This window comes from Eretmochelys imbricata, chromosome 2 (genome assembly GCF_965152235.1).
Source record: "Eretmochelys imbricata isolate rEreImb1 chromosome 2, rEreImb1.hap1, whole genome shotgun sequence".
NCBI classification, from domain to species: Eukaryota; Metazoa; Chordata; order Testudines; family Cheloniidae; genus Eretmochelys; species Eretmochelys imbricata.
Genome location: NC_135573.1, coordinates 217,704,859 through 217,717,018, shown reverse-complemented (window position 1 = coordinate 217,717,018; position 12,160 = coordinate 217,704,859). Strand labels below are relative to the sequence as shown.

Below are 12,160 nucleotides of genomic sequence, written 5' to 3'. Positions count from 1 at the left end.
GAGAATACCAGTGACAGAGGATATTGTTTTTAATCACTGTTCTCAAGGGGAGGTATTTTCTTAAAAAGTAAAGTCAACAGCCTTATTTCAGAGGTTGTTTTAGGAGAAGAAATGCCAGTTCTATTTTTCCTGAATATTTGACAGGCCAGATATCTGGACTATGCAATTGCCAGTGTCAGCATCAATCTATTTTTATTTCATGAAATAAAACATTAGACGCTCCACAAGTTTCAGATGTTTATTAAGCCCCAACAAGCTACTTTCCAGCACATGATTAAAAGTGCAATGTGAGGCAAGCTTAATTAACATTTCCTGGATGATTAAGTGTATTAGTTGTGCGGACAGCTTCTGGAAGACCTTCATTCTGTGCAGCTTGTAAAGGGAGAAGAATTTGTTCTTTAGAAGTCAGGACGATCCTTCTTCAGTTTGCTGTAGTCCACATTGACCGAATAGAACTAAGAGGGAGTGGGGGAGGGGAGGGGGAAAAAAAAGAGAGGGTTTTGATCAGGACAAGATCCAAGTCTGTACTAGGGGAGAAGACTTTCAATTTAACTGAAAACAAACAGTTATTGCTATATACACCACATCATTTTCTTTGAGACATTAGTATAGTCAAGTGCATAGATGGACTTTAGCACAAGAGCTGCATGTTTTAAAATACATTTCTAGTTTAAAGTTCTGATGGTACATGCTTTCTATCATATGTCACAAGAGCCCCAAGTTAAAGTGAATCTGAAAGACAGCTTCACTGCAAGGTTTAAACCAGTTGTTTTCTAACTGTTGCCCATCAAGAACCCACAGAACTTCCTGACCATCCCCAGGATTAAATATTTGAACATTAATATACAGAATTTGGAAGAGACGGTCCATGGGTGGTTGTACCTCAGCTTCTTTAACATACCACATTATGGAGAACTAATGGTTTGGACAGGTTCACTTTGAAAAACAGGGAAGTTATTAGTGTCCTTTCCTCTCCAGTCATCTTTGGATAAATTACTAATTTAATAGTTTTATTAAGATGATGTTGAAGTAAAAAGAAAACGGTACAGAGTTTAAGCATGGAAGTTTCTGGTTATCAGGGAATAAGGTACAGATTATCAAGGGGTGCGAAATTTGGTTTAGGAACAGGTGGCATAAGGAATACATAACCTGCAATCTCCCCGATTGGGAGTAAAAAGGTTAACGGGTCAAAGTACAGACACTGAGATATGGGGGTATCTTGTTCATATAATGGCTATGTTCAGGTGTGGAGTATAATGAGTGGATACAATGAGGAGGATGGATTTACCCTCATTTGGTGAGATTTAATGTTCAGTGAGTTTATGGTTCCAGTTCATGTGGTCCAATGGAAAAAGTCTCTGTCCCTTTCTCATAGTTGATGCATGATGTCATACCGGCTCACACCTCCTGGTACTGTTGGTGACCAGTGATGTGTTCAATGTAGATGTCCCTGGACCATCGGATGGTGTCCAAGACCATGAGACGCCGCATGAGCCATGCGTAGCGTCGCCGATCCACAGGGTCTGCAGCACACGCTTGTTGCTGGGGTCCCAAGCACCCAGGGCTTCGATGATCAGGGCATCCATCTGCACCTCGTAGCCCTTCGTTCTCAGGGTATCGGCCGGGGGGGGGGGGGGGGGGGGGAGAGGGGGAAGCATATTTTTCCAGTTTACGAGCTCAGGCTTCGCAGAAGGCCGGGGTCCTGTTCTCAAAAGGAGACCATGACGTCGACGAGGATGATCTTTTTCTGGCCTTGTCGGTGACTATCACGTCAGGTCACAACTGGCTGTCGGTACTGGGGATGGCGCAGTTCACGGCCACCTCCCCCAGGAGTGGTGTGATGGCTTTCACCAAACAGTTCTGGATGGCATTGTGGTGCAGCTGCCAGGCTCTGGAGTGGGGCCTGCAGCCGCACAGGACATGGGGCAGGGTCTTGTTTGACCAGCCGCACTTCCTGCAACACTTGTCTTGTGGCGGACGGCTCTGTTGAGTGAGACGCAGTTGAGCCAGGCATGGTGGATGAACCGCCAGTCGGTGAAACGGGTGAAGCCACCCCCAGCAAGGAAGTGGTTATTGGCATCCCACTTGCTGGTCAGTTCGAAGGCTTTACCCTGATCTGGTTTACGCTTCAGGGTTTCCATGTACAGTGAGTGGATGGCTGCCTTCAGCGTCTTCTCCAGCATGCCCCTGGAGTGCTTGGGGTGACAATGGTGTTGTCATCGGACCTGTTCTGCGGCACCAGGACTCCCAGCTCCTGGTGCTCCTCACACCACTCTCAGCGGCAGCCGATGTGCTTCCCCCAGCAACACATGGCATTGTGAGCGTGGGACCACAGTGAAGTGATGTCATGCCTGTCCCGTCCGAATTCGCCATCCAGGGAACCGCTCAGGAAGGTGGCGATGTCTTGGTTGGAGGAGGCTCTGCCGATCTGCTTCTTTGTTGCATCATGGAGGGTGTTTGCTGTGATGTTCCTTACCATGGCGTCGGGACACGTCAGCATGGCAGAAGGCGTGGGTGATCACCGTGATGTTACACAGGTCGCCCATGCAGGGGACATTGGCACCTCCATGCCTGTGGGCGATGTAGACTATAGCCACTTCTTCACCAGCTGCTGGACGATCTTGTCTGCCTCGTTGAGAGGTACCTTCGCCACGGCGGATCCCCTTAGGACGAATGAGATGCGGGGGATCAGGAAGGTGTTCAAGGCGTTTATCTTCTGCCACAGTTCTAGCAGGAAGGCGTCAATCTTGTTGGCATCCTGCAAGATCTCCTGGATGGTGTCCTCGGGTGTCTGCCAGACATGGAAATCTGTCAGTGTGCTGAGGTGCTGGTATGCCTGCCCCTCTGCTGGGGGATGATGGGCTCACCCTGGACCTGGAACCCCATTGTCTGAACTGAGTCCATTTTGCTGCCGTCGACTTGGAGAGTTGCGCACTTCTTTGCACTGAAGCGGAGCCCCATCCAGTCAGCAGCTCGACTGGTGGCATCTAGCATACGCTGGAGGTTCTCTCGGTCTTCCGCGGTCAAGATCAGGTCATCCGCGTAAGCCAGGACGCTCACCCTCTCACTGTGGAGGTTGAAGCCATCTGTGCCATTGGAGATCGCTCTCAGCAACAGCTCCATGGCGAGGTTAAAGATGATGGGGCTGAGGGGACAGCTCTGCTTAACTCCGCTCTGGATCAGGATCTCGGCAGTCTCCCCTTCGACCAAGCGAATGGTGGTGCTGCATCCCTTGTACACCTCTCGGACCACACAAAGGAAGTTCTCTGGCATCCCCTGATCTTAGCACCAAAGTGGCACAGAGGGCTGTTTCAATCACCAGGTGAAAGTGATGGTTTAAACCAAGATTAGCCATGGAGAGCTGATTAGAAGCCTCCATTCACTCTAACAGCAGTTATTCTCAGTGCCATCAAATTTAGATTCCTAATCCTATTGAGTAATACATTTAGAGCAGTTGCCAATCCCTAATGATCACAGAGGTCCTCACGGATAGAAAAGAGATAATCCCTCATACTATCTTGTGAAGACCAGGATATAGGGGGGAAAAAATCAAGGGTAAGATTGAACAGCTTTTTGTGCTGTAGCCTTATTCATACACCAGATGCTGTTAACAGGGAGAATTGTGAAGCACTAAGTACAGCAATACATAAACAGAAAAGAATGAGAGAACGTGCATAAAGTGGGCAAGAGAACATTTTAGAACAGTATTAGTAAAAGCTGCATGGTTAACCAAGTGGTCTTCTGGGTTCAAAGACTGTAGCTCAGATCACAATCTGGACCAGTCCTAAAATAAATGTCACCGTAGTGCGGGACAGACAGGAAGGTATAACATCGGAAAGAGAATAGATCTTCTACATCTTGTATTAAGAGCTTAGAGAATGCATGACAAGGAAATAAGTCAAATACTGAAGTACTGATCAAATATTGACTCTTAGTAAGGCATATTTTAGCATCCAAGGTTGAATAAGACATTGTTAAACATATGTTTTGACTAAATAAGCAAGCAGTGACTTAATGACAGCAGGAGTGGCAGTAACCATTACAACTAAGGTATATAACCGTATCCATTCTAACATCCATTCTATGTTATCAGTCATAATTTTTAAACTCGAAGTTTTACAGGCATGATCTTTATCCAAAAGCAAGCTTTTGGAGACATTTGAGTGATTCAACTCTTGGGTAGCCCCCCCAAAATCACAAGACTTAGCAGCCCTTCGACCAGAATATCTGGAAATATACAAATGAAATTTGACAGGGAAACAGGCATTTCCATTAGTGAGGGCTTTGAGCATTCCAGGAAAGATTTGAATACTTACAAATCATTTGACAAAAAACTACAAGTACCATATTAACTTCGGATTTCTCATAAGAATCCTGACCCACCAAACTGATCTGTGCAGGCAAGCCTGTGCAGAGCCCACTGACTTTACTTGTATAGGTTCAGCGATATACCCATGGAGATCAATTTGGAGGATCAGGATTTCAGCTTGTACACTTATACAGCTAAAATATACAGGCTCACTTGAGCTGTGCAGTGAAAAGTGTACTGCATATAGATTTTTGCTTTAAGTTCAAGTTACAGGGTTCAAGCTTTGGAGCCATTTTTTAAACCCATACTTCAAAACAAGTCACCTTTGGTCAGAGACCAAATCCAGCGAGTTTTAGCAAGTTTGAGCAACTAGAACGAAGGGGTTAAGATTGCATCAACACATTCATTCTCATTACACGCTTCTACCTTACTCACTATAATCCTGAGATTCTGCATATTAGTTTGGAAAACAGTTGCTTTCCTAAACAAATTTCCCTAGAGATCTGCTTTAAAAAGAAACTTTTTATTGTGTTTATCAGAATTATATGTCATCAGCCACTGTATCTATAATTTCCAACACTTTCAACTACTTTAGTTTCCACAACACATGAGGAGTTGTTTTAGTGACACTGCCAGGAAAAAATGCAAAGGATACACAGGACCAAATATGGTAAACCTTGAGATTTCTGCTTCTTATGCCAGTACAAGGCTGGGAACACTACAGAAGTTATACCGTTATTCAGAAGAGGACCAACCTATAGCATATTTTTAGCATTAAATAAAAGCATCTTACACCTAGGATAGTTTCCCATTAACATAACTGATAAAGAGTGCAAAAGTGGGTTTTTCTTTTGACCTTTCTCCAGAAGTGTAAAAAAACTACACTACGTATGGCCATTTGCATTAGAACAAAATGTCAGCATTTGGAGGTTTCCTTTTAGTAAGCATAATACTGAAGATACTGTGGTAACAATATCTTAGGTAAACTTGAGTTTTTTCTAGTGCCAGTGATGGTTAACTTGAGAAGCTAAACGGACTGTGAATCTGCTACAAGTATGAGGTTTAAACTTTTTATATTGAACTAACAAGGTCAGCTCCCAGACTGCTGCACTGGGCATTACAAAATGGGGAAGAGATGGCCAGCCCTCTGTGGAGATAGAGGTGGTTAGGATCTATTTAGAAAAGCTGGACATGCACAAGTCCATGGGGCTGGACGAGTTGCATCTGAGAGTGCTGAAGGAATTGGCGGCTGTGATTGCAGAGCCATTGGCCATTATCTTTGAAAACTCTTAGTGAACGGGGGAAGTCCCGGATGACTGGAAAAAGGCTAATGTAGTGCCAATCTTTAAAAAAGGGAAGGAGGATGATCCTGGGAACTACAGGCCAGTCAGCCTCACCTCAGTCCCTGGAAAAATCATGGAGCAGGTCCTCAAAGAATCAATCCTGAAGCACTTGCATGAGAGGAAAGTGATCAGGAACAGCCAGCATGGATTCACCAAGGGAAGGTCATGCCTGACTAATCTAATTGCCTTTTATGATGAGATTACTGGTTCTGTGGATGAAGGGAAAGCAGTGGATGTATTGTTTCTTGACTTTAGCAAAGCTTTTGACACGGTCTCCCACAGTATTCTTGACAGCAAGTTAAGGAAGTATGGGCTGGATGAATGCACTAAGGTGGGTAGAAAGCTGGCTAGATTGTCGGGCTCAACAGGTAGTGATCAATGGCTCCATGTCTAGTTGGCAGCCGGTGTCAAGTGGAGTGCCCCAGGGGTCGGTCCTGGGGCCGGTTTTGTTCAATATCTTCATAAATGATCTGGAGGATGGTGTAGATTGCACTCTCAGCAAATTTGCGGATGATACTAAACTGGGAGGAGTGGTAGATACGCCGGAGGGGAGGGATAGGATACAGAAGGACCTAGACAAATTGGAGGATTGGGCCAAAAGAAATCTGATGAGGTTCAATAAGGATAAGTGCAGGGTCCTGCACTTAGGACAGAAGAATCCAATGCACCGCTACAGACTAGGAGCCAAATGGCTAGGCAGCAGTTCTGCGGAAAAGGACCTAGGGGTGACAGTGGATGAGAAGTTGGATATGAGTCAGCAGTGTGCCCTTGTTGCCAAGAAGGCCAATGGCATTTTGGGATGTATAAGTAGGGGCATAGCGAGCAGATCGAGGGATGTGATCGTTCCCCTCTATTCGACATTGGTGAGGCCTCATCTGGAGTACTGTGTCCAGTTTTGGGCCCCACACTACAAGAAGGATGTGGATAAATTGGAGAAAGTCCAGCGAAGGGCAACAAAAATGATTAGGGGTCTGGAACACATGACTTATGAGGAGAGGTTGAGGGAGCTGGGATTGTTTAGCCTGCAGAAGAGAAGAATGAGGGGGGATTTGATAGCTGCTTTCAACTACCTGAAAGGGGGTTCCAAAGAGGATGGCTCTAGACTGTTCTCAATGGTAGCAGATGACAGAACGAGGAGTAATGGTCTCAAGTTGCAGTGGGGGAGGTTTAGATTGGATATTAGGAAAAACTTTTTCACTATGAGGGTGGTGAAACACTGGAATGCGTTACCTAGGGAGGTGGTAGAATCTCCTTCCTTAGAGGTTTTTAAGGTCAGGCTTGACAAAGCCCTGGCTGGGATGATTTAACTGGGAATTGGTCCTGCTTCGAGCAGGGGGTTGGACTAGATGACCTTCTGGGGTCCCTTCCAACCCTGATATTCTATGAAATAGGAAATATACTGCACTTTTGTTTTCAAAATACTCTACAAACTTTAATAGTGTTTAACCATAACACTTGTGAGGTCTGTATTATAAATAGTTTACAGCAAAGGCAGTATTTTTTAACATACAAATTAACTTTGGTATGGTAAACAAGAGAGGAGGTTGGAATAAAAAAAAAAAGCATCTTTGAATAGCAATGGAGACACTTCTTTTGTAGTCTGTCACAAAAAAGCATTTGTAAAAAGGACCCAGAGACTCACATATCTTGTTTGTCTCAACTAAGTGATCCTTTTCAGAAGTCTTGCAAAAGCTCTCTTTACAATGCCTATATTCCTGAAATGAAGGACTAACAAGCGAGAAATGCAGCAAAAGAGGGTTCAGCAATATTATACAACCACAATAGTTTACACTTCAATTTTCACAAATGAGGGTCTCTGGTTTAGCAGAAGATTTTTAGAAAGTAATTTGATAAGAAATCTTACAAAGTCATAAAAAATGGGTCATAGTTGTCCAAGTGAAGTACACAGATTATTTTTTTGTTTATTCACACCCCACTCTCTGCAAGTTAGCAGGGTTCTACTGTACTTATTTGATCATCCTAATGGAAGCATAAAAAATTTTTTAAGACTTTTGCAGTAGTACTGAAATCAAAATAGTTGGATTCCAAAACTGATTTTAGCATGACATCTATTATGTGTAGTTTAGAGCGCAAAGCTTTTGCCCTCCTCCCTCCAATATCAATTTAACACTGACTACTGAGTAGCATATTCTTCCTTGTTGTTCTGTATCAAGGAATTGAAAAATTTATTTGCAGCACTACTTTCTTCATTCAACACTTTGCCCTAGGTAACGAGACTTCTAGCTCATTAGACACTGCCTCCAAGCAAAGGTAATTTTAAATAGGAGGTCTCATTTTAATATTCAAATCTAGCCTTGCCTCACAAATCAAGTCATCACTCCACTGCTAATTCCCAATCCAAACCTAGGCAGTAACTGACAGCAAGGGAAGCATATTCCGTCCTCCCTGCACCACCTCTCTCCGGTGCCTCACATGGAGCTGAGCCTCCAAAAGTAGCCAGGCCACAGATAATGTACATCTGTAGATTAGCCGATGCCCTAATGGCTAAAAGCCTTTCTGCCTCTTACCTTGTACTGATCAGTGGGAGCCAGCTTATTCCAAGGCTCAGGGTTATTCTTTTTGTCCCAACTACAAAGAAAAATACAGTAATATAGCAGAAGGTATAAACCAATCACACTGCTTTTAACATGCATTATATATTATAGAACTGGTGTTTAATTACTTAAAGAACATAAATGCTTGTCTGTCCTGATAAGTTTGCACATAAAAAAACCACCACTACTGTAGGTAGTCTTCAAAATTTACTTCATGAGCATGGAATCATAATTTCCTCAAACTCAACTCTGAAGCTCAGCTAGAAACATGGGCCTCCAGGAGTGCCAAGCTTTTCATAAACACCAAAGTTTGTTTGAATATTATATTTTTATATATACACATACACACATATATACACACACATGCATATACATACAGATACTGTAAAGTTTATGCATACCAGACATCAGGGTTGAACATTGCCAGGCGCATAATGTACAGGGCTGCGCCAGAACCTCCAGCTCCAATAAAGATAAAGAGAGGGATCAACTAGAACAAAGGATTTGGAAATGAATGAGAGATTAGAACATAAACATAATGCCACTTAGAAAACAAAGCTAGAAATTAAGCCCTGCCCAGTGATCACACATTTGGCTCATCAGTTTTGAGCCACCCTACCGAAAGTCACTAAGTAGGTTCAGTGCCTAGTCATGAAGGACCCAGCATGCCCGTACGGTGTCCTAATGCTAGGAGATCCTGCTCCTCTGGAACAGCAGGTGGGGAACAGGTACATGCCACTACCAAGTGCCCCACAACGCGCAGAAGAAGGCAGAAGTTAACCCTCTGATTCTCTAGGGTAACACTGTCAGCAGCTGCGATAGGCGCGCTAGTTCACAAGAGCCGAGAAAACGGGTTGAAAAAAATCACGTCGTTACCATAAGTGGGCTTGGAAAGGGCCCGCGCTGCAGGAAGGCGACGGGGTCCTGGGCCTCTAAACTACTCTCACTCTAGGGCCATGCCCAGCTGCCTCTGAAAAATAGGGGCGACGACAGCACCGCCCCGCTGGGCTCACACGGGTCTCCGGAAGGGGCTGTCACACCAAGGCGGCGCTAGTCCCGGTTGGGGGGGCCACGGAGCCTGGGGAGGAGCCAGAACCCGCGGGAAGGGGCGCGGAAGGGCAGGAGACCCGCATGGGGTGACCGAGCTCTCCCTGCAGCGGGATTAAGCCCATGAGAGCGGCAGATGGTGGGATTCTTGCCCACAGTCCCCTGCCAGGGGAGTCCCGCCGCCAACCGACCCCTACAGCGCTGAGGCTGCCTCCACCCCCGCCCCTCCCCACAAACCGCCCGGCTCCGGCCGCCCCCGCCTCTCCCGACACACCGCCCGGCCCCGGGCTCCCCCTCCGGACAAACCGCCCTGCTCCGGCTGCCCACAACCCGCCCGGCTCCGGGCTCCGGCTGCCCTCCCCCTCCCGACAACCGCCCGACTCCGGGCGGAGCCGCCGCCGCCGCCCTCCGGAACGCACGCTTGGATGTTTCTTGGCCTGACTGAGCATGAGTCGGAACATGGTGACGGTTGGGTGGGGGGGTCTCGCGCTCTGCCAGACCCTGACTCGGCCTCTCGGGAAAGTCTTGTCTCTCTAACGCGCTCTAAGGCCCAATGTCATTCAAGGACCCCACGTTGCAGGTGCCAGATATAATCACCAACATGGGGCTGTCCTGGTGGCTGCCTGCGTTCACTGTGCCTCAATGAGGCGGCCCTGCTTCAGCCGCCGAACAAACAGACCTTACAGAGAGGTTTGTATGGAATCAGCTATGAGTCCCCCCTACTGCTCCGTCTCCTCAGGACTCGCAGCCCCTAGTCAGAAAACAGGCAACTCCCTAGTCACCTATACAGTGGAAGGAGACGGGGGGGAGAGGAGGCGGTGAGTCTCGCGCATGCGCCAACTGAACGCTGCATTGGGGTGGGGGGAGCGGCTCCGCCTCTGCTGCAGCCCTGCCGGCGTCAAAATCGCATCCCCCGGGGCCTGACGTTCTAAAAATAGCCCCGCAGCGGCTGCGCTTGGCGCCTCCTAGCCAGTGTTGTCCTGTCACTGTGTCTCGTGCAGCCCGCTGATGGAAGGACCTAAATCTCGCAAACGCTTGTGCACGTGCTCAGATTTAGCTTTGCCAGCCTGCCTCAGCCATTCATAAAAGCCGCCTCCCCCTCTCCGGGTAGGGCCCAGAGATTGGCCTTTCAAGAGCTTTACTTAGAGTCTAAGTTCTGTGTTTGTACAGCCACCTAGCACAACAGGGCCTGGTGCCTGATGGGCTCCTGGGTGCTGAGGTAATACTACTACTAATCAAGTAAACGCTCTTTTTTTATTTGCCTTCAGGGTTTTGAGCCTTTAGTGTATGATTACTTCGTGATTTTAAAGCTGTTCTCTGCAACCAGGAGGACTAGAAATTTGAGAAATAATGAATGCTCAGATTTTCATGGTTCTGGCACAAAGCTTCATGGAAAAACTAAAAATCAGACAAACTAAAATTATGAGGCTGTAAGGAAATCACAGGCTGCGATTTTGTTGTGCAAACCACAACTTTTAACACACTGCAATTTTTTATAGTTGCAAATTGGAGTGACATTGAGACCCCATGCACCACATCAGAGCATCACTCACTCATATTTGACCAGGCCACTCATTTGTTATGCTCGCCTTCTGTGCTGTTGTCCAGCTTTGGAAGGTAAACTGCATGTCTTGGACTAAGCGCTGGCACTTATGTATGGGTGCACACACAGGGCTTATGCTCCTTGTGGGAGTACCCAGGGAGGGTCTTCAGTCTTCACCAGAAAACAGGTTGTAGGGAACCCTGAGATAGACTCCCCAGAGGAGCACCTGCCTAGTGACATGTTGATGTCTGACCACCCCAAAACCGCAAATTTAACAAAACTAGCCACAACTTTTGAACCAAAAAAAAAAACCACAACTTTCTTACAACATCAACCATAAGAGCTGGCAACACTGCTTTACACACAAGTCATCCCAATAAAGTCAATGCATAAAGTTAGGCATGCATGTATGTGTTGGATTGGGACCTTAGATTGTAAATTTTCTTTGTAGGAAATCTGTCTTTATTTTTTCTGTGAAGCACCGGGCACATGTATGGAGTTATTTAATACACAGTTTAGAGCTTTATTTTTCCACCTTCATATGTTTCTGTATTTTTTTTTCTTTCCTCTCCCTCCTACTCTTTGCTTCTGATCTGCTTTTTTTCTCTGAACTGTGACCTGCCCATGAGAAAGATGTTATTACCAAGGAAGGTTTTAGTGAAAAACTGCATCTTGCAGTTTGGTCAGGATTGGGTTTAGTCTCATCTCATTAGGTAAATAATCCATAATAGGGGTCACACCATTAATGCTCAGTGAGACTAGTCATGCACTTAAAGTGAAGCACGTGCTTAAGTGCTATGCTGGAATGGTCCAACTATGGCATATTTATTGCTTTAATACATAGAGCCGCAATAGCTAGGTTGTGACAATCTCACCTGTCACCTTGGTATCTGAAAAAAGTAAACCAAAAAAATCTTTCTTGCAGCACAGTTAGTGCTGGGAGATAGATATGCATGCAAATGAAACATGCAAGTGAAAGCTATTATTGTATAAAATGATGGCTTTTTAAATAAAGTATGTCAAGAATCACAGATTTGTATTCTATCAGAAAGCTATGAATATTTTTGTAAGCAAGTTATCATTTCCTATACCTGACCTCTTAATGTGAGTTTGTTTCCCTTAAAGTTTGGTAGAGAATGGGTATGTCTACACATGCATAAAAAACCCACGGCTGGCTTAGGCAGCTAACTTGAGCTGACAGTGCTTGGACTCGGGGCTGAAGAATTGCTGCATAGACATCTTGAGGGTCCCAGAGCTTGGGCTCTAGCCCAAGCCCATATGTCCTCACAGCAATTTTTCAGCCCAGAGCCTGAGTCAGCTGACCAGGGCCAGCCATACGTTTTTTACCCCTGTGTAAATACAC

The 12,160-nt window shown here is 45.8% G+C and overlaps 1 protein-coding gene across 1 annotated transcript; it reads right to left on the bottom strand.

Moving 5' to 3' along the window:
* Positions 1-224: 224 nt before the first annotated feature.
* COXFA4 (cytochrome c oxidase associated subunit FA4) lies at positions 225-9,814 on the bottom strand. Its single transcript, XM_077808042.1, has 4 exons — positions 9,674-9,814; positions 8,609-8,697; positions 8,181-8,241; positions 225-455 (listed from the first exon to the last, which is right to left on the bottom strand). The coding sequence occupies exons 1-4, from the start codon at positions 9,713-9,715 to the stop codon at positions 399-401; spliced, it is 249 nt and encodes an 82-aa protein (XP_077664168.1). The 5' UTR covers positions 9,716-9,814; the 3' UTR covers positions 225-398.
* Between the last annotated feature and the right edge of the window lie 2,346 nt (positions 9,815-12,160).

What these genes read in the sequence shown, in the direction of transcription:
- COXFA4 (XM_077808042.1), bottom strand. Translation starts at nt 9,715, where the DNA reads ATGTTCCGACTCATGCTCAGTCAGGCCAAGAAACATCCAAGC. An exon ending in AGGCCAAGAAACATCCAAGC is followed by an intron (nt 8,698 to 9,673) that starts GTGCGTTCCGGA and finishes CCTTTGTTCTAG; the next exon opens with TTGATCCCTCTCTTTATCTT. An exon ending in ATGTTCAACCCTGATGTCTG is followed by an intron (nt 8,242 to 8,608) that starts GTATGCATAAAC and finishes TTTTCTTTGTAG; the next exon opens with TTGGGACAAAAAGAATAACC.